Source organism: Salvelinus alpinus, chromosome 11 (genome assembly GCF_045679555.1).
Source record: "Salvelinus alpinus chromosome 11, SLU_Salpinus.1, whole genome shotgun sequence".
NCBI classification, from domain to species: domain Eukaryota; kingdom Metazoa; phylum Chordata; class Actinopteri; order Salmoniformes; family Salmonidae; genus Salvelinus; species Salvelinus alpinus.
The window spans coordinates 17,566,850-17,585,506 of record NC_092096.1 but is presented as its reverse complement, the minus strand read 5'-3'; the positions used below and the strand labels follow the sequence as shown (position 1 = coordinate 17,585,506).

The 18,657-nt window shown below is 45.4% G+C and overlaps 2 protein-coding genes across 2 annotated transcripts in view; one reads left to right on the top strand and one right to left on the bottom strand.

The window, feature by feature from the left end:
- Nucleotides 1-1,665, top strand: part of LOC139533652 (coiled-coil domain-containing protein 146-like) — a 49,781-nt gene extending 48,116 nt beyond the window's left edge. Inside the window, exon 12 of the mRNA XM_071331884.1 lies at nucleotides 250-1,665. Within this exon, the coding sequence (XP_071187985.1) occupies nucleotides 250-450 (201 nt within the window). The 3' untranslated portion in view covers nucleotides 451-1,665. The remainder of the gene's footprint in view (nucleotides 1-249) is intronic.
- Nucleotides 1,666-2,515: 850 nt separating this feature from the next.
- Nucleotides 2,516-18,657, bottom strand: part of LOC139533654 (gamma-secretase-activating protein-like) — a 35,300-nt gene continuing 19,158 nt past the window's right edge. Inside the window, exons 23-31 of the mRNA XM_071331885.1 lie at nucleotides 17,003-17,064; nucleotides 14,297-14,392; nucleotides 13,329-13,399; nucleotides 12,905-12,999; nucleotides 12,557-12,676; nucleotides 9,528-9,589; nucleotides 3,901-4,005; nucleotides 3,684-3,780; nucleotides 2,516-3,538 (exon numbers count right to left, since the gene is read on the bottom strand). Coding sequence (XP_071187986.1) covers nucleotides 3,438-3,538; nucleotides 3,684-3,780; nucleotides 3,901-4,005; nucleotides 9,528-9,589; nucleotides 12,557-12,676; nucleotides 12,905-12,999; nucleotides 13,329-13,399; nucleotides 14,297-14,392; nucleotides 17,003-17,064 — 809 coding nt within the window. The 3' untranslated portion in view covers nucleotides 2,516-3,437. The remainder of the gene's footprint in view (nucleotides 3,539-3,683; nucleotides 3,781-3,900; nucleotides 4,006-9,527; nucleotides 9,590-12,556; nucleotides 12,677-12,904; nucleotides 13,000-13,328; nucleotides 13,400-14,296; nucleotides 14,393-17,002; nucleotides 17,065-18,657) is intronic.

Below are 18,657 nucleotides of genomic sequence, written 5' to 3'. Positions count from 1 at the left end.
TAACACTTTGACTGTCTGGCAATCAGATAGAACAGTTGTATGTAGAATAGACGTGCCTCTCTGACATGTAGAGAATGAGGAATCTTGTCAGCTCTATTCATGGTATTTCTATCTGCAACTTTCAGGACATTGAACCCAATTCTCTCGAGTACATTTCTAGATACTCTTTTAGTTGTACAGTATACCATGAGTTAAATACCAGTATATGGTATACTATGTTGAGGACCTGGATTCTCTCCTCTGTTACAGCTGGTGGAGGAGGAGGAGAGGTCCCAGCTCCCTAGTGGGGTGTACACCACGGCCGAGGCCCGACCCAACGCCTACATCCCCCTGGGGGACACCCTGCCCCTGCCCAAGCCCTACGGAGCCCTGGCCCCCTTCAAACCCTCTGAGCCCGGCACCAACATCAGACACATTCGCAAGCCTGAACCAAAACCCATTGAAATATAGACCTGAACCAAACCCATTGAAATATAGACCTGAACCAAAACCCATTGAGATATAGACCTGGACCAAACCCATTGAAATATAGACCTTGGCCAAACCCATTGAAATATAGACCTGGACCAAACCCATTAAAATATAGACCTGGACCAAACCCATTGAAATATAGACCTGGACCAAACCCATTGAAATATAGACCTGGACCAAACCCATTGAGATATAGACCTGGACCAAACCCATTGAGATATAGACCTGGACCAAACCCATTGAGATATAGACCTGGACCAAACCCATTGAAATATAGACCTGGTCCAAACCCATTGAGATATAGACCTGGACCAAACCCATTGAGATATAGACCTGGACCAAACCCATTGAGATATAGACCTGGACCAAACCCATTGAAATATAGACCTGGTCCAAACCCATTGAGATATAGACCTGGACCAAACCCATTGAGATATAGACCTGGACCAAACCCATTGAGATATAGACCTGGTCCAAACCCATTGAGATATAGACCTGGACCAAACCCATTGAAATATAGACCTGGTCCAAACCCATTGAGATATAGACCTGGACCAAACCCATTGAAATATAGACCTGGACCAAAACCATTGAAATATAGACCTGGACCAAACCCATTGAAATATAGACCTGGACCAAACCCATTGAGATATAGACCTGGACCAAACCCATTGAGATATAGACCTGGTCCAAACCCATTGAAATATAGACCTGGACCAAACCCATTGAAATATAGACCTGGACAAAAAACATTGAGATATAGACCTGGACCAAACCCATTGAGATATAGACCTGGTCCAAACCCATTGAAATATAGACCTGGACCAAACCCATTGAAATATAGACCTGGACAAAAAACATTGAGATATACTGTAGACCTGGACCAAACATATTGATATATACTGTAGACCTGGACCAAACATATTGATATATACTGTAGACCTGGACCAAACCCTGCTACTACTACGTCTAACCCACCTAGATCTATCTGAGACTATGGAGTGACATGAGTGTCAATATACATTTAATCAACATTTAATTCAGTTAAATTTCTGTTGGCACTAATAGCAGTCCATATGAGATACTCGGGTTACCAGGGACAGGAGAATATTTATCATCTAGGAGTGTAGCAGCCAATCATCATAGGGCCTTTAGATTCTCAACACAGCTCATTAAACAGCAGGTATATTTTAACCTCGTCTGCTGTCTTGGTCCTTGTTCCTTCCTGAGAAGCGGAGCAGGGAGCGTGCCATGCATCTGGGTTGGATTTCTGCTGAAGTCAGAGGCACGAGGTCTTACTGGCGATACTGTAGCTGTTTCTATTTACCCTCCTCCAGTAACCTCACAGAGAACCTTTCAGAGGGATTTCACTGATCAGTCTTTACATTTCTGCTGAAGGAGGAAGAGAAAGTGGAGTGGGACTGTCAGTATGTGGTGATGAGTGTGTGCGTGTGTGTGTGTGCTGTGAGTGTGTGTTTGTGAGTGTGGTGTGTGTGGTAAGTGTGTGTGTCGAGTGTGTGCGCGTGTGTGTGTGGTGAGTGTGTGCGGTGAGTGTGTGTGTGGTGAGTGTGGTGTGTGTGGTCAGTGTGTGCGGTGAGTGTGTGGTAAGTGTGTGTGTGTGTGTGCATGTGTGGTGAGTGTGGTGTGTGGTAAGTGTGTGTTTGTATGTGTGAGTGAGCTCTGCGATTCTGAGAATCAAAGTTTGGCTTTTGGAGAAGTGTGCCTGGTGTTCTGATTTGTGGAAGCGTCCAAACCAGTGACATCAGATATGGTGTAGAACGCCTGTTCATTTCCTGAGCGACTGTATCTGTGGAGTCAGCCAGGTCTCCGTCTGTTCCCTCAGCTAACAGGGTGTGTCTCTGACTGTCTCAACCATAACAATCCACACTGCAGCAGAGTGGCTAACATTAGCATGGGATAATATACTTATTTATGGTTGACTTATCTGTCCCTTAATGTCACTGTATGAGTCATGGGGAATAGTGTCAATGTGACGCTGCCACGGCTGTCATGAGCAGTCTTATTGAACGAAGACAGACAGTTGTTAGAAACATGCAAACAAATATTTTATTTAGAGTTTCATTGATACAATATGGCTTTACACATGTAAACATGACAACAAAAATCCCTTTTCCAGTTTATTATTGTACCTGATCCAACGCATTTCCTGGATTCCACCCCAAATCACTGTGTTATTCCTGAACTCTAACCCTGCATCAGTTCCTCTGAAATAGAAATGTACAGACATCATACAGGACTACGTGTTGTGGTAATTCAGAGAACTTCCCTTCTTACTGTAAGAGCCTCATCCATCTGGTCTGTGTGGGAGGGTTGAGCAACAGGCAGAGAGGGCACAAATATAAATCTGTCAAAGGAATGCTTAACCGATGACTATTGTCACCAGACCCATTGTTCATCAGAATCTAATGTCTTTTCATAGATTCCCATGTACTGGAACGTTGAGTAATCATCATTTAAAGTGTAATTTCAAACAGTCCCCGTTCTCTGACACGGTCCCCCCTCTCTGACGCGGTCCCCCCTCTCTGACGCGGTCCCCCCTCTCTCACGCGGTCCCCCCTCTCTCACGCGGTCCCCCCTCTCTCACGCGGTCCCCCCCTCTCTCACGCGGTCCCCCCTCTCTCACGCGGTCCCCCCTCTCTCACACGGTCCCCCCTCTCTCACACGGTCCCCCCTCTCTCACACGGTCCCCCTCTCTCACACGGTCCCCGCTCTCTGACACGGTCCCCGCTCTCTGACACGGTCCCCGCTCTCTGACACGGTCCCCGCTCTCTGACACGGTCCCCGCTCTCTGACACAGTCCCCGCTCTCTCACACAGTCCCCGCTCTCTCACACAGTCCCCGCTCTCTGAGTACTAGTGGAATATGGAGTGTTGAGTGAAAACTTGGAGCCTTGACCTGCTCCCCCTCTTTCTTCACCTCCCTCCACCTCTCTGTCTCTCCCTCCCTCACTTGTCCTGGAAGCCCAGCAGGATCAGAGTCTGTTTCAGAGCCGTCTCCTCCACAAACCTGGCATCCACATTCTCCTGCTCCTCAAAAGGGTTCAGAGCTGCAGCACAGAATAGACACACCATCAGACACCCACAGTACACACACACAATGTACACACACAGTACACACACACAGTTTGGCTTGGCTGTTTAATAAGCTAGTTTCACTTGTAGAGACAAGAGAAACATTCTCTGAATAAATACCTCGATCTTCCACATCCAACAGAATTTTGGTCAGGAAGGTGAGAGGCAGGAACTCAGACCTGAAGCCAGGCTCGTCTCTCTCCATGAACATAGAACCCTGGAACAACAGACAAACCATCTAACTAATCAAGCCCAGCAGTATTTACTTCCTGCTCTTGGTGATATTGAATTGGTGATTGTACAGTTGATTAGTCGAAGCTGAATAAGACAGTGTTACTTTGGTTTTGGCGTGTTTCTCCAGCAGGCCTCTGACATAGTCTCTGGAGATACAGGCTGAACTGATGGGGTGATCCCACAGGTGACAGATCCTCTGCTCCATGCGCTGGAAGTAACAACAGTTATCTAGTTACCCCATGTCCTCTATCACCAGGCCTTCAACAGAAGTTTCTCAGCCTGTGTAAAACCTATCGTGTTGACTGGTAAATGAGTCGCTATTCGCTATGGGCCCGATTCCGACTTAGGGAATGACGCCTTTCCTACGCACTTCTCAGTAGTTGGTATTCAGACTTACCTTATGCAGGTGCGTAACGGGCTTTGCAAGCGTGTTTACCTTGCGCATGTAATTCAACCGATGAAAACCCTCCCACTTGCTGGCCAACAGATTTTCTCGTGGAGTTTTCATTCAATATGGTTTTCAGTACATTTCTCTTAAAGCCAATATGGCTTTCAGTACATTTCTCTTAAAGCCAATATGGCTTTCAGTACATTTCTCTTAAAGCCAATATGGTTTTCAGTACATTTCTCTTAAAGCCAATATGGCTTTCAGTACATTTCTCTTAAAGCCAATATGGCTTTCAGTACATTTCTCTTAAAGCCAATATGGTTTTCAGTACATTTCTCTTAAAGCCAATATGGCTTTCAGTACATTTCTCTTAAAGCCAATATGGCTTTCAGTACATTTCTCTTAAAGCCAATATGGTTTTCAGTACATTTCTCTTAAAGCCAATATGGTTTTCAGTACATTTCTCTTAAAGCCAATATGGCTTTCAGTACATTTCTCTTAAAGCCAATATGGTTTTCAGTACATTTCTCTTAAAGCCAATATGGTTTTCAGTACATTTCTCTTAAAGCCAATATGGCTTTCAGTACATTTCTCTTAAAGCCAATATGGTTTTCAGTACATTTCTCTTAAAGCCAATATGGTTTTCAGTACATTTCTCTTAAAGCCAATATGGTTTTCAGTACATTTCTCTTAAAGCCAATATGGCTTTCAGTACATTTCTCTTAAAGCCAATATGGCTTTCAGTACATTTCTCTTAAAGCCAATATGGTTTTCAGTACATTTCTCTTAAAGCCAATATGGCTTTCAGTACATTTCTCTTAAAGCCAATATGGCTTTCAGTACATTTCTCTTAAAGCCAATATGGTTTTCAGTACATTTCTCTTAAAGCCAATATGGTTTTCAGTACATTTCTCTTAAAGCCAATATGGCTTTCAGTACATTTCTCTTAAAGCCAATATGGTTTTCAGTACATTTCTCTTAAAGCCAATATGGTTTTCAGTACATTTCTCTTAAAGCCAATATGGCTTTCAGTACATTTCTCTTAAAGCCAATATGGTTTTCAGTACATTTCTCTTAAAGCCAATATGGTTTTCAGTACATTTCTCTTAAAGCCAATATGGTTTTCAGTACATTTCTCTTAAAGCCAATATGGTTTTCAGTACATTTCTCTTAAAGCCAATATGGTTTTCAGTACATTTCTCTTAAAGCCAATATGGCTTTCAGTACATTTCTCTTAAAGCCAATATGGTTTTCAGTACATTTCTCTTAAAGCCAATATGGTTTTCAGTACATTTCTCTTAAAGCCAATATGGCTTTCAGTACATTTCTCTTAAAGCCAATATGGTTTTCAGTACATTTCTCTTAAAGCCAATATGGTTTTCAGTACATTTCTCTTAAAGCCAATATGGTTTTCAGTACATTTCTCTTAAAGCCAATATGGTTTTCAGTACATTTCTCTTAAAGCCAATATGGTTTTCAGTACATTTCTCTTAAAGCCGGATGTACACTACACGACTTTCAAAATCCTAACATCACTAAACCTCACATTAAACCACCATCTTTCCTGTTGTTTTTTTGTTGTCTTCCCAACCTAGTGGTGCACACTAAATGATGTGATTAAATTTAACGTAGCTACAACGAGCTGTGGCTCAAAGCAGCCTCAAACATTTTCAGTCAGACATTCACTCTTGCCATACAGAGTTGAAATATCAAGCCAACATTTTGAATTGAATAACATTGCTTGTGAGCTTCAGAGCTGTAACGATTTCAAACCAACTTGGAGGCGCACTTTGGCTTTGAAGGCAAGTACAAACACATCCTAGTAGTAGTCACCGCTCCTTCTCGAGAGTCTACACATCCTGCGAAACAACGTCATCTCACTGGCTTCTTCTGGGGATTTTGTCTCCGATCTCAAAAACGTGTCTGGGACAGCTAAATCAGGGCCAAAATACTGTAGTGTACACCCGGCTTAAGCCATCCCTTTAAATACGGTGTACCCTTAATTCTAATTCTGTTGACAGACTAGATGGAGAGAACGGGTTCAGACAACAGGGATCAATGGAAGAAAGACATCTATGCATCTCCATCTCCGTTTCAACGGGTAGATTTAAAAATACTCTGATCTGTTACATTATTTAGACACATTTTAGTCTTAGGAAAGTATGTATGAATCATAAACCAACCGGTGTGGAGAGCCTTTACTCACAAAATGTATTTATGAATAAAAAATACAGTGGTTTGATTCAATGTATGAAATATTGGAAGGTGAAAAAAGTGTAGAATATGAGTTGAACTTCGGCCTGTCCCCGAGGGCGCTCAGAGAGTTCTATAGGAGCACCATCGAGAGCATGCTGTCGGGCTGCATCACAGCCTGCTGCGGCAACTCCACCGCCGCGGACCGCAAGGCACTTCAGAGGGTGATAAGTGCAGCCGAACGCACCATTGGGGGCACACTGCTTGACCCGCAGGACACCTACACCACCAGGTGTCTCAGGAAGGCCAAGAAGATCATCAAGGACCTCAGCCACCCGAGCCACGCCCTTTTCTCCCCACTTCAATCACTCAGACGCGGGCAGTACAGGAGCACCATGACAAAAACAAACAGACTGGCCAATAGCTTCTGCCCTGAGACCATCAGGCTGCTAAATAGCCACCACTAGTCAGCTACCTGCCTATGGACATTTCCGACCCACCCCCCAACTGACTTTTACTCTGACCCCACCCCAAAGACATTCATCACTGTTGCAGTGGTTAATATGTATATTATAATTGTAATTCATTTTTATTAATCATTTTTATTGATTTGATTTCACTTGGTCCCCACACCCCCTCAATGATCATGCTGCTCCCCTGCAGTCATTCCCCCCACCTCCTCAACAGTCTTTACTCTGCTCCCCTGCAGTCATTCCCCCCACCTCCTCAACAGTCTTTACTCTGCTTCCCTGCAGTCATTCCCCCCACCTCCTCAACAGTCTTTACTCTGCTCCCCTGCAGTCATTCCCCCCACCTCCTCAACAGTCTATACTCTGCTCCCCTGCAGTCATTCCCCCCACCTCCTCAACAGTCTTTACTCTGCTCCCCTGCAGTCATTCCCCCCCTCCTCAACAGTCTTTACTCTGCTCCCCTGCAGTCATTCCCCCCACCTCCTCAACAGTCTTTACTCTGCTCCCCTGCAGTCATTCCCCCTCCTCCTCAACAGTCTTTACTCTGCTCCCCTGCAGTCATTTCCCCCACCTCCTCAACAGTCTTTACTCTGCTCCCCTGCAGTCATTCCCCCACCTCCTCAACAGTCTTTACTCTGTTCCCCTGCAGTCATTCCCCCACCTCCTCAACAGTCTTTACTCTGCTCCCCTGCAGTCATTCCCCCACCTCCTCAACAGTCTTTACTCTGTTCCCCTGCAGTCATTCCCCCACCTCCTCAACAGTCTTTACTCTGCTCCCCTTCAGTCATTCCCCCCACCTCCTCAACAGTCTTTACTCTGCTCCCCTGCAGTCATTCCCCCACCTCAACAGTCTTTACTCTGTTCCCCTGCAGTCATTCCCCCACCTCCTCAACAGTCTTTACTCTGCTCCCCTTCAGTCATTCCCCCCACCTCCTCAACAGTCTTTACTCTGCTCCCCTGCAGTCATTCCCCCTCAACAGTCTTTACTCTGCTCCCCTGCAGTCATTCCCCCTCCTCCTCAACAGTCTTTACTCTGCTCCCCTGCAGTCATTCCCCCTCCTCCTCAACAGTCTTTACTCTGATCCCCTGCAGTCATTCCCCCTCCTCCTCAACAGTCTTTACTCTGTTCCCCTGCAGTCATTCCCCCCACCTCCTCAACAGTCTTTACTCTGCTCCCCTGCAGTCATTTCCCCACCTCCTCAACAGTCTTTACTCTGCTCCTCTGCAGTCATTCCCCCTCCTCCTCAACAGTCTTTACTCTGATCCCCTGCAGTCATTCCCCCCACCTCCTCAACAGTCTTTACTCTGCTCGTCTGCAGTCATTCCCCCCCCCCCCTCCTCAACAGTCTTTACTCTGCCTCCACCCCAATGGACATGTATTATTCATCACTGCCACAGTTATAATGTATATAGTGCCATTTCTATTGTTTTATTACCATTCTCATTATTTTATTTCCCTTCGTCCTGCATGTTGGAGCCTAAGATGTTCAAAACCGAGGTTAGAATACGACGTATCTGTAGACACCTCCGCCACGCTCTAACCTCCACCCCAAACAAAACCGAGGTCAGAATACGACGTATCTGTAGACACCTCCGCCACGCTCTAACCTCCACCCCAAACAAAACCGAGGTCAGAATACGACTGTAGACACCTCCGCCACGCTCTAACCTCCACCCCAAACAAAACCGAGGTCAGAATACGACGTATCTGTAGACACCTCCGCCACGCTCTAACCTCCACCCCAAACAAAACCGAGGTCAGAATACGACGTATCTGTAGACACCTCCGCCACGCTCTAACCTCCACCCCAAACAAAACCAAGGTCAGAATACGACGTATCTGTAGACACCTCCGCCACGCTCTAACCTCCACCCCAAACAAAACCAAGGTCAGAATACGACGTATCTGTAGACACCTCCGCCACGCTCTAACCTCCACCCCAAACAAAACCGAGGTCAGAATACGACGTATCTGTAGACACCTCCGCCACGCTCTAACCTCCACCCCAAACAAAACCGAGGTCAGAATACGACGTATCTGTAGACACCTCCGCCACGCTCTAACCTCCACCCCAAACAAAACCGAGGTCAGAATACGACTGTAGACACCTCCGCCACGCTCTAACCTCCACCCCAAACAAAACCAAGGTCAGAATACGACGTATCTGTAGACACCTCCGCCACGCTCTAACCTCCACCCCAAACAAAACCGAGGTCAGAATACGACTGTAGACACCTCCGCCACGCTCTAACCTCCACCCCAAACAAAACCAAGGTCAGAATACGACTGTAGACACCTCCGCCACGCTCTAACCTCCACCCCAAACAAAACCGAGGTCAGAATACGACGTATCTGTAGACACCTCCGCCACGCTCTAACCTCCACCCCAAACAAAACCGAGGTCAGAATATGCATAGAGAGAAGTGCATCTAAAGGGAATTACGTTCCATTTACGTGCGCTTAACTCGGGTCGGAATCCCCCCTTATGAACAGCAGAAGGAATGCTTTGTTTCTCTGTTGTACCTTCTCCACTTCCTCTCTTGGCTGCAACAACAGTCCAAGAATTCTCTGATTGGCTAAAAACAGAAATCACATTCCACTGCTTAGACAGCTGGAAGTAACAAACATCGGCAACTACACGATGCAATTAACACCTTTGAGAGAAATGTAACGTTTACCTCCGGTAGTCTCTTCAGAACGCTGAACTTCAGCTCCTCGTTGGCATCACTGTTGTCTAGATCTACACAAGAGGAAAAATAGACCGTTTTTTAATTAACTTAAAATCATCGAAACCTTTCATCTTCAGTGATACTGTTTCTATTGTCCCAGGAAGACTTTCTGGGAGTGTGAAAAACACCAAGGTCAAGTCCATATCAAACATTATCAACCATATCTAACTACTACATTATTCAAAAGACTTTAAGGGCAATTACACCAATTAATTTTGCCACTTTCTTACACATAACTTATTCCCCAGAATTCTAACATTTTCCTTATCACCGTCTAGACGAAATACTGAAAACATGTTTTGTACTTTGCTTTCATCTTCAGAGATTGTTTTGTTTGTCCCCTGGGGAAGAGCTGTGATATAAACTGTACTGAAACTGGCCAAGCATGAAACAGTCTCTAGTATTGCCTTCTGATTGTTCCCCGGTACAAAATGAGTCCGTGTTCCTGTTTCCACACTAACATCCCACTGTTTGGGTATTATAACATCTTAATACAAGACTGTATTGTAATGGGATATCTTAAAATATTGAGATGTCAATGCAAGTGTTTGAGAAACCTGTCCAAGCATGAACGGGTATCTCGGGCTGTAGGCATTGCACCATTCTTCTTACCAGGTACTGACTGTCAGGGAGGGTTTGTACTCGGTGACCTTTGTATTACAAGAGTGTAACTCAAGACATTTACATTCTCTGAAGCAAACTGTTTGGCTATAGCAATAACACTAGAATATCTTTGTAAATAAACAACTATAGATATGAAGATATGAATGCAAGTATTGTTGCAATTCAAGCTGGATGAGGGATGAGGGCATGTGTAGTCTGAGCGTGTGTCTAACAGGGATAAAACCCTGCAGGACTGTGGGTGGGAGTGGTACTGGCACTTGGCCTTCTAGCGCTTACATTCCATGATCATAGTCTTGGTAAACACTACACTGTGCAACATCTACACAACCCAGTCCCTCGCTCCAGTCCCCCGCACCAGTCCCTCACTCCAGTCCCTCGCTCCTGTCCCTCACGCCAGTCCCTCACGCCAGTCCCTCGCTCCAGTCCCCCGCACCAGTCCCTCACTCCAGTCCCTCGCTCCTGTCCCTCACGCCAGTCCCTCGCTCCAGTCCCTCGCTCCAGTCCCTCGCTCCAGTCCCTCGCTCCAGTCCCTCGCTCCAGTCCATCTCTTCAGTCCCTCGCTCCAGTCCCTCGCTCCAGTCCCTCACTCCAGTCCCTCACTCCAGTCCCTCACTCCAGTCCCTCACTCCAGTCCCTCACTCCAACTACAGTACCAGCCAATCAGTTGTGTTGTGACAAGGTAGAGGTGGTATACAGAAGATAGCCCTATTTGGTAAAATACCAAGTCCATATTATGGCAAGAACAGCTCAAATAAGCAAACAGAAATGACAGTCCATCATTACTTTAAGACATGAAGGTCCGTCAATCCGGGAAATTTAAAGAACTTTTCATGTTTCTTCAAGTGCAGTCGCAAAAACCATCAAGCACTATGATGAAACAACAGTGTCCTAACGAGAGAGCACATGTTCTATGCCAAGCGGAATCATGCCTCATTAGCTCATTATGACTGTCTCATCAACCCTGCCAGGAAATGTATCAACTTGATCTCCACTATAAAAAGCATCAAGACATTATCTCCCATTTCTTATAGAGTGGCATTTGGTTTTCAACAGCAGAGATTTGTATAAAAACTTGCTGTCAGTCTCTCCTTCCTTTTCTTAATTGTTTTTTTCTCTACCTTCTCATAAAAAGTGAATGTGTCCGAACTAGACAGACAACAAATTGAGCTGGTTGTCATAGCAACATACACAACTGTTTCCAGTTGACGAGCTAAATCGACACTTTGTTGTTGTTGTTGCCAAAACTAAAATGGATGAGAGGAACATATAGCTATTTAGATCTTCTCAGATTTGGGCGACACTGAATGACAGAGAGAAAAGCCGCAACGAAAAAAAACACAGTTAAGAATACAAACTGCGATGTGCGTTGCTTCGAGGGCTGGCTAGCAGAGAAGAAAACAAGTTGTTGACTTCAAAACTGTCACTAAGGAAGAGTTTAACATCCTTCCATTTCAACGTCAAACATTTAGCCGGTGGTCATTTGTGAAAGAGACACCGGCTGGAATGTGGTTTTAACCTATCATCATTCAGGATTAGACCCACCTGTTGTATAAACTTTGATGAACATGTACTTCATATTGTGTGTGTGTGTGTGTGTGTGTGTGTGTGTGTGTGTGTGTGTGTGTACTGTATCTTTCTAATGTCACCTTCACACTGAACTCCCAGACCTATAACTCAAAGGCTTTTTGACAGTTACAGTGACCATGATAAATCAATGAGCAGAGCAGCATCTTACATTTTGTGACTGAGCTATTACTGTTAGTGTCCTCAGATTAGATTGACCTCTAGGTGTACGTCCCAAATGCCACACTATTCCTGATATAGTGCACTCCTTTTGACCAAAACCCACTTTCGACACAGTTACAGTATTAATCTGTATTGAAGCATGGAGGAGGCAGACATGGTTACAGTATTAATCTGTATTGAAGCATGGAGGAGGCAGACACGGTTACAGTATTAATCTGTATTGAAGCATGGAGGAGGCAGACGCGGTTACAGTATTAATCTGTATTGAAGCATGGAGGAGGCAGACGCAGTTACAGTATTAATCTGTATTGAAGCATGGAGGAGGCAGACGCGGTTACACTAAGTCAGACAGTAATGAATCCAAGAGGTTCCAACTTACTGTGGAAAAGTACAGAACTGTATTGCCAGATCTCTGACTCAGTGTTCATGAGGACACACCTTCCTGTAGTAATTACTGAGAAATTACATTATGGCACAATAACTGAATCATGCCAATCTCATAAATTGTGTGTATATACAGGGTATATGTACATATTGTGTGTCTATAGCCCTGTGTGTGTGTGTGTGTGTGTGTGTGTGTGTGTGTGTGTGTGTAGTGCAGCGTGAACCTGTCATGAGTCGTGAGACGAAGGTCTCAGTGAGCTGCAGCACACCATGGTCAACGTACTGCAGGAAGGTGTGTCTGGGGAGACAGCGAACCCCCAACACGGACAGCAGAGTGTGATACCCTGCAGACACACAGCAACACCACGTCAGATGCCATTTGCTTGAATATTTATTTAATATTGAAGAGGCAGGCTCTCTATGAGCTCTGTTGAAGTGCTTTGTTATTTTGAGACACTGGACAGGGAGGTTAAAATTAGTTTAACGTCTTGGTTATTTCGAGAAGGTTGAACAAGGTAAAATACATGAATAAACAGTGTTATTTTGAGGAGATTAAACAGGGTTCTTCTTACCAGGAGGGAGGGGGAGACACAGAGTCTTTGTAGCCTCCAGTATCCGACACATCACGTGAAACACTGCCCACTCCGCTGAGCTCCCCTGCTGCTTTCTACAGCAGATAGGAGAGCAGATAGGATAGTAAACATCAATGGAACAGGACTTACATACACACTGTAGACACACACACACAATAATAGACTAACACACACACTAACAAACTAAACACACACACACACACACTAACAAACTAAACACACGCACACAAACTAAACACACATACACACTAATAGACTAACACACACTAACAAACTAAACACACACACACACACTAACAAACTAAACACACACACACACAAACTAAACACACACACACTAATAGACTAACACACACTAACACAAACTAAACACATACACACACTAACACAGGGAGCAACTTACAAGCACAGCACCAGAGGGCCCAGTTTGTACTTCAGCCACACAGACTCCAGCATGCGTCTGATCAGCTCCAGCTACACACACACACACACACACACACACACATACACACCAAACACCCACACAACAAACACACACCAAACACACACAAACACACACAGAAAAGAGGTCAGGGATGAATGCTCTGAGAATTTTAACATCTGATTTACTCAAATGTTACATGATAAGACCTCTATTAAAACGTTTCACATTCACTTCCTATTTCTACAGTTTCACACACTGTAACACTTCCTATTATCTCTATTGAGCAACAAATGAATAGTAGTCCGTCCAACACGTAGCAAGAGAAACAGGTGTTACTATGATTTATTTATACACTGCCACTTTCACACCCATTACATCCCGACACACACACACACACACACACACCGCTAGCCAACTAACGCACACACACACACACACACACACACACCGCTAGCCAACTAACACACACACACACACACACACACACCGCTAGCCAACTAACACACACACACACCGCTAGCCGACTAACACACACTGTGACTGACCAAGCATGACTACTCACATCCTCTTCCCCTCTCTCTCTTACTGCAATAACAGGAAGAAACACTACCACATGTACATCCTGACACACAATCTCACTCTCACACACACTTTATGGAACGGCTTGTGTCTTCCTGATGCGGAGGGCATTATTTCCATGTTCAGGGTGTTCTTCTTCAGTCAGTGATATCTATGTGTGACGTACAGAGCCTCTCTAACGTCATAACTGAGCTGTGAACTGTGGGAAGTAGATCTGTCATCCACAGGAGGAAATACATGTATTGGAGGATAATGGTTTTTGTCATTTCTCAACAACAATCTGTCTGTCTCAGGCCTTTCTTTCTGTACCCGCAAAAAAAAAATGAAACAAGAGTTTGGGTAATACATTGTAGAATAACTACACACACCAGCTTGGCCACGTAGTTCACCACCAGCACGTCGATCTTCTTCTTCCCCAGACGAGGCAGGTGTCTGTTGAGGTGCTCTCTCAGCTTGTCCACCATCTATAGGAAACACAACACTTCACATTGAAGGTGTCTGTCTGTGTGTGTGTGTGTGTGCTTCCCTTGATGTTCCCCTGTTTTCCCTTTTCCTCTGTTCCCTGTTTCCTCTGTTAACCCTGTTTCCTCTGTTAACCCTGTTTTCCCTGCTCCTCTGTTTCCCTGCTCCTCTGTTTCCCTGCTCCTCTGTTTCCCTGCTCCTCTGTTTCCCTGCTCCTCTGTTTCCCTGCTCCTCTGTTTCCCTGCTCCTCTGTTTCCCTGCTCCTCTGTTTCCCCGCTCCTCTGTTTCCCTGTTCCCCCGTTCCTCTGTTTTCCCGTTTCCTCTGTTTCCCAGTTTCTCTGTTTCTCTGTTCCCAGTTTCCCTGTTTTCCCTGCTCCTCTGTTTCCTCTGTTTCCCTGTTTCCCAGTTTCTCTGTTTCCCTGTTTTCCCAGCTCCTCTGTTTCCCAGCTCCTCTGTTTCCCTGCTCCTCTGTTTCCCTGCTCCTCTGTTTCCCTGCTCCTCTGTTTCCCTGCTCCTCTGTTTCCCTGCTCCTCTGTTTCCCTGCTCCTCTGTTTCCCTGCTCCTCTGTTTCCCTGCTCCTCTGTTTCCCTGCTCCTCTGTTTCCCTGTTTCCCTGTTCCTCTAACAGTGTCCTACATTCTTATTAACAGGAAGGAGAGTGGAGCAGGAGCCTACTGGGACGTACATACACACACTGCAGGTAGGTACACACACACACACACACAAACTGCAGGTACACACCACCACACACACACACACACACACACACACTGCAGGTACACACTGCAGGTAGGTACACACACTGCAGGTACACACACACACACACACACACACTGCAGGTACACACACACATACACACATTGCAGGTACACACACACTCTGCAGGTACACACACACACATACACACACACACACACACACATTGCAGGTACACACACACTGCAGATAGGTCTCTCCTGCTCTAGGAGAGACCTATCTGACCTGCAGATGGAACAGCCTGCTGGGAGCAGAGCTGACGGGTCTAAGAACAGTTACCCTGCTGGGTGATGCTGAGAGGACCACATCTACCCTAGTGTTTTACAACTGGGGATAGGTAGAATAGTTACCCTGCTGGGTGATGCTGAGAGGACCACATCTACCCTAGTGTTTTACAACTGGGGATAGGTAGAATAGTTACCCTGCTGGGTGATGCTGAGAGGACGACATCTACCCTAGTGTTTTACAACTGGGGATAGGTAGAATAGTTACCCTGCTGGGTGATGCTGAGAGGACGACATCTACCCTAGTGTTTTACAACTGGGGATAGGTAGAATAGTTACCCTGCTGGGTGATGCTGAGAGGACCACATCTACCCTAGTGTTTTACAACTGGGGATAGGTAGAATAGTTACCCTGCTGGGTGATGCTGAGAGGACCACATCTACCCTAGTGTTTTACAACGCGGGATAGGTAGAATAGTTACCCTGCTGGGTGATGCTGAGAGGACCACATCTACCCTAGTGTTTTACAACTGGGGATAGGTAGAATAGTTACCCTGCTGGGTGATGCTGAGAGGACCACATCTACCCTAGTGTTTTACAACTGGGGATAGGTAGAATAGTTACCCTGCTGGTTGATGCTGAGAGGACCACATCTACCCTAGTGTTTTACAACTGGGGATGGGTAGAATAGTTACCCTGCTGGGTGATGCTGAGAGGACCACATCTACCCTAGTGTTTTACAACTGGGGATAGGTAGAATAGTTACCCTGCTGGGTGATGCTGAGAGGACGACATCTACCCTAGTGTTTTACAACGCGGGATAGGTAGAATAGTTACCCTGCTGGGTGATGCTGAGAGGACCACATCTACCCTAGTGTTTTACAACTGGGGATAGGTAGAATAGCTACCCTGCTGGTTGATGCTGAGAGGACCACATCTACCCTAGTGTTTTACAACGGGGGATAGGTAGAATAGTTACCCTGCTGGGTGATGCTGAGAGGACCACATCTACCCTAGTGTTTTACAACTGGGGATAGGTAGAATAGTTACCCTGCTGGTTGATGCTGAGAGGACCACATCTACCCTAGTGTTTTACAACGGGGGATAGGTAGAATAGTTACCCTGCTGGTTGATGCTGAGAGAACCACATCTACCCTAGTGTTTTACAACTGGGGATAGGTAGAATAGTTACCCTGCTGGGTGATGCTGAGAGGACCACATCTACCCTAGTGTTTTACAACGGGGGATAGGTAGAACAGAACCTGCTGAAAAGCTAACATCACCTAAACCTCAGGGACAGCAATTTCAGGATGGAAATAGTTACTGCTGTAAGGCTAAAAACTCCTGGGAATAGACTGCAATGTCAGGATCGAAAAGGGACAACTATTTTTATCATTGTGTGTGTGTTGTCAGCTAACTGCCTGCCCTGATGAACCTTGGTCTTGGTAAGCTGGACAAGCCTGCATTCCAACCCAGCACTAAAACAGTGCTGACACTGATCTAAGATCAGTTTAACATTTCCCCCCCTAATGGTTAAGATTAGGATCTGGGGAGGGTAAGCTGATCCTAGATCTGTCTGTGCCCGAGGGCACCTCCCACCCAGAGTATGATGGCTGCTGTATCCTCTGACTCACCAGGCCTATGAGCGCCCTCTGCTGGCTGTCCTCCCCCTGGAACAACGGAACCACTTTCTGATCTGCAGAGGAAAACCATAACACCGTCTATTTAGACTTTTCATGACATCTCAAAGAGTTGAACATCAGGCAAAACAAACAGTCATGAGTCAGGACGAGGAAGGGGATTGCCTAATGATTTAAGAGAGATGAGTGAACAGGGTTGCACATTTTGGGGAATATTCAGAGGTGGAAACTTTCCATAGGAATTAACGGGAATAAACAGGAATATATGCAAATTAATACCATTTAAATGTTGATGTTTTTTGCATTGGATATATTTACTATATCATATGGAGACAGACACATAAACCTTTTACCTTATCATAAGTAGATATAATTCAAATGATTCCTTCCTTCCAATAGAAATTTAAAAAACAATTTAGTTACAAATTGAACTTGAATTAAATGAGGTGACTCTTCACATGGGATGATTTCACTGAACAACAAAAGAAAGGGAATATTGAATGATCCCCAATGATCCATCGCAGCTCCCAAAAACTTTTTCAACATAAACATAAATCATAAAATGATAGTCTAGAAACTAAAGCTTTGGTCGTCTTCCTCTAAGGCTTCTATGTCTTCTCCCTGGACTTCCTCAATGTCCACCTCTTGAACATCAGACTCTGAGGCCTCATCTTCACTGTCACTTTCCAACCTTGTTGAGGATGGCTTGTTGTCAGGCTCAAAAAGCCTCAAATTTGCCCGGATGGCCACCAATTTTTCCACCCTTTTATTGGTCAGCCTGTTGTGTGCTTTGGTGTGTGTTCCCAAACAAGGACCAGTTGCGCTCTGAGGCGGCTGATGTTGGTGGGATTTGGAGGATGATTGAGGCAACAGGGGAAAGAGTCTCAGATCCACAAAGTCCATTTCCATCAGGTGGCTGATGAGATATGTTGTCATGACTGCCATATTGCATCTCCATCCCAAAGCCCTTGCTAGGAAATGTGTACTTCACCAGACTGCCAAGAGCCTTGCCCTCATCCAGACCAAGGTGGCGAGACTCGGTAGTGATGACACCATAGGCCTTGTTGATCTCTGCACCAGACAGGATGCTCTTGCCAGCAGACTTGGGGTCCAACATGTACGCTGCGACGTGTATGGGCTTCAGGCAGAAGTCTTCACGCTTTTTAATCTATTTCAGAACTGCAGTTCTGAGCGAGAGAGCAGTGTGTGTGTGACAGAGAGTGAGGGTGTGTATTGTCCGAGCGTGGCCCATGTGAGGTTGAGGTAGAGCGATGTCCAATCTCGTGGTTGAGCTACCACATTTGCACTGGGGTCAGGAAGCATTGAAGGAGAGGAGAAAAAAAGAGAGAGGGAGAAAGAAAGAAAGCGAGAGAGACGCCCTTCTCCTCCCATTCTTATATAACCATGTGGCATTCTTCCCCTCTTTCTCTCTCTCCCTGAATGATAAATCATCAACAACTGTGAGCTCCTAGAGCGATGTTCTCCAGTGGACTCAAGTATGTGACCCTGAAACTCAAGTTGGGGGATTTCTTTAACTGAAGCAGAAAATATTTCCTATCTGTAGTCAAGGGTAAATGAGCTCACGTTAAATGACCTGCCAGCGTCTTAATATACCAGTGTTATTCTATGAATAATAATCATAATAACAG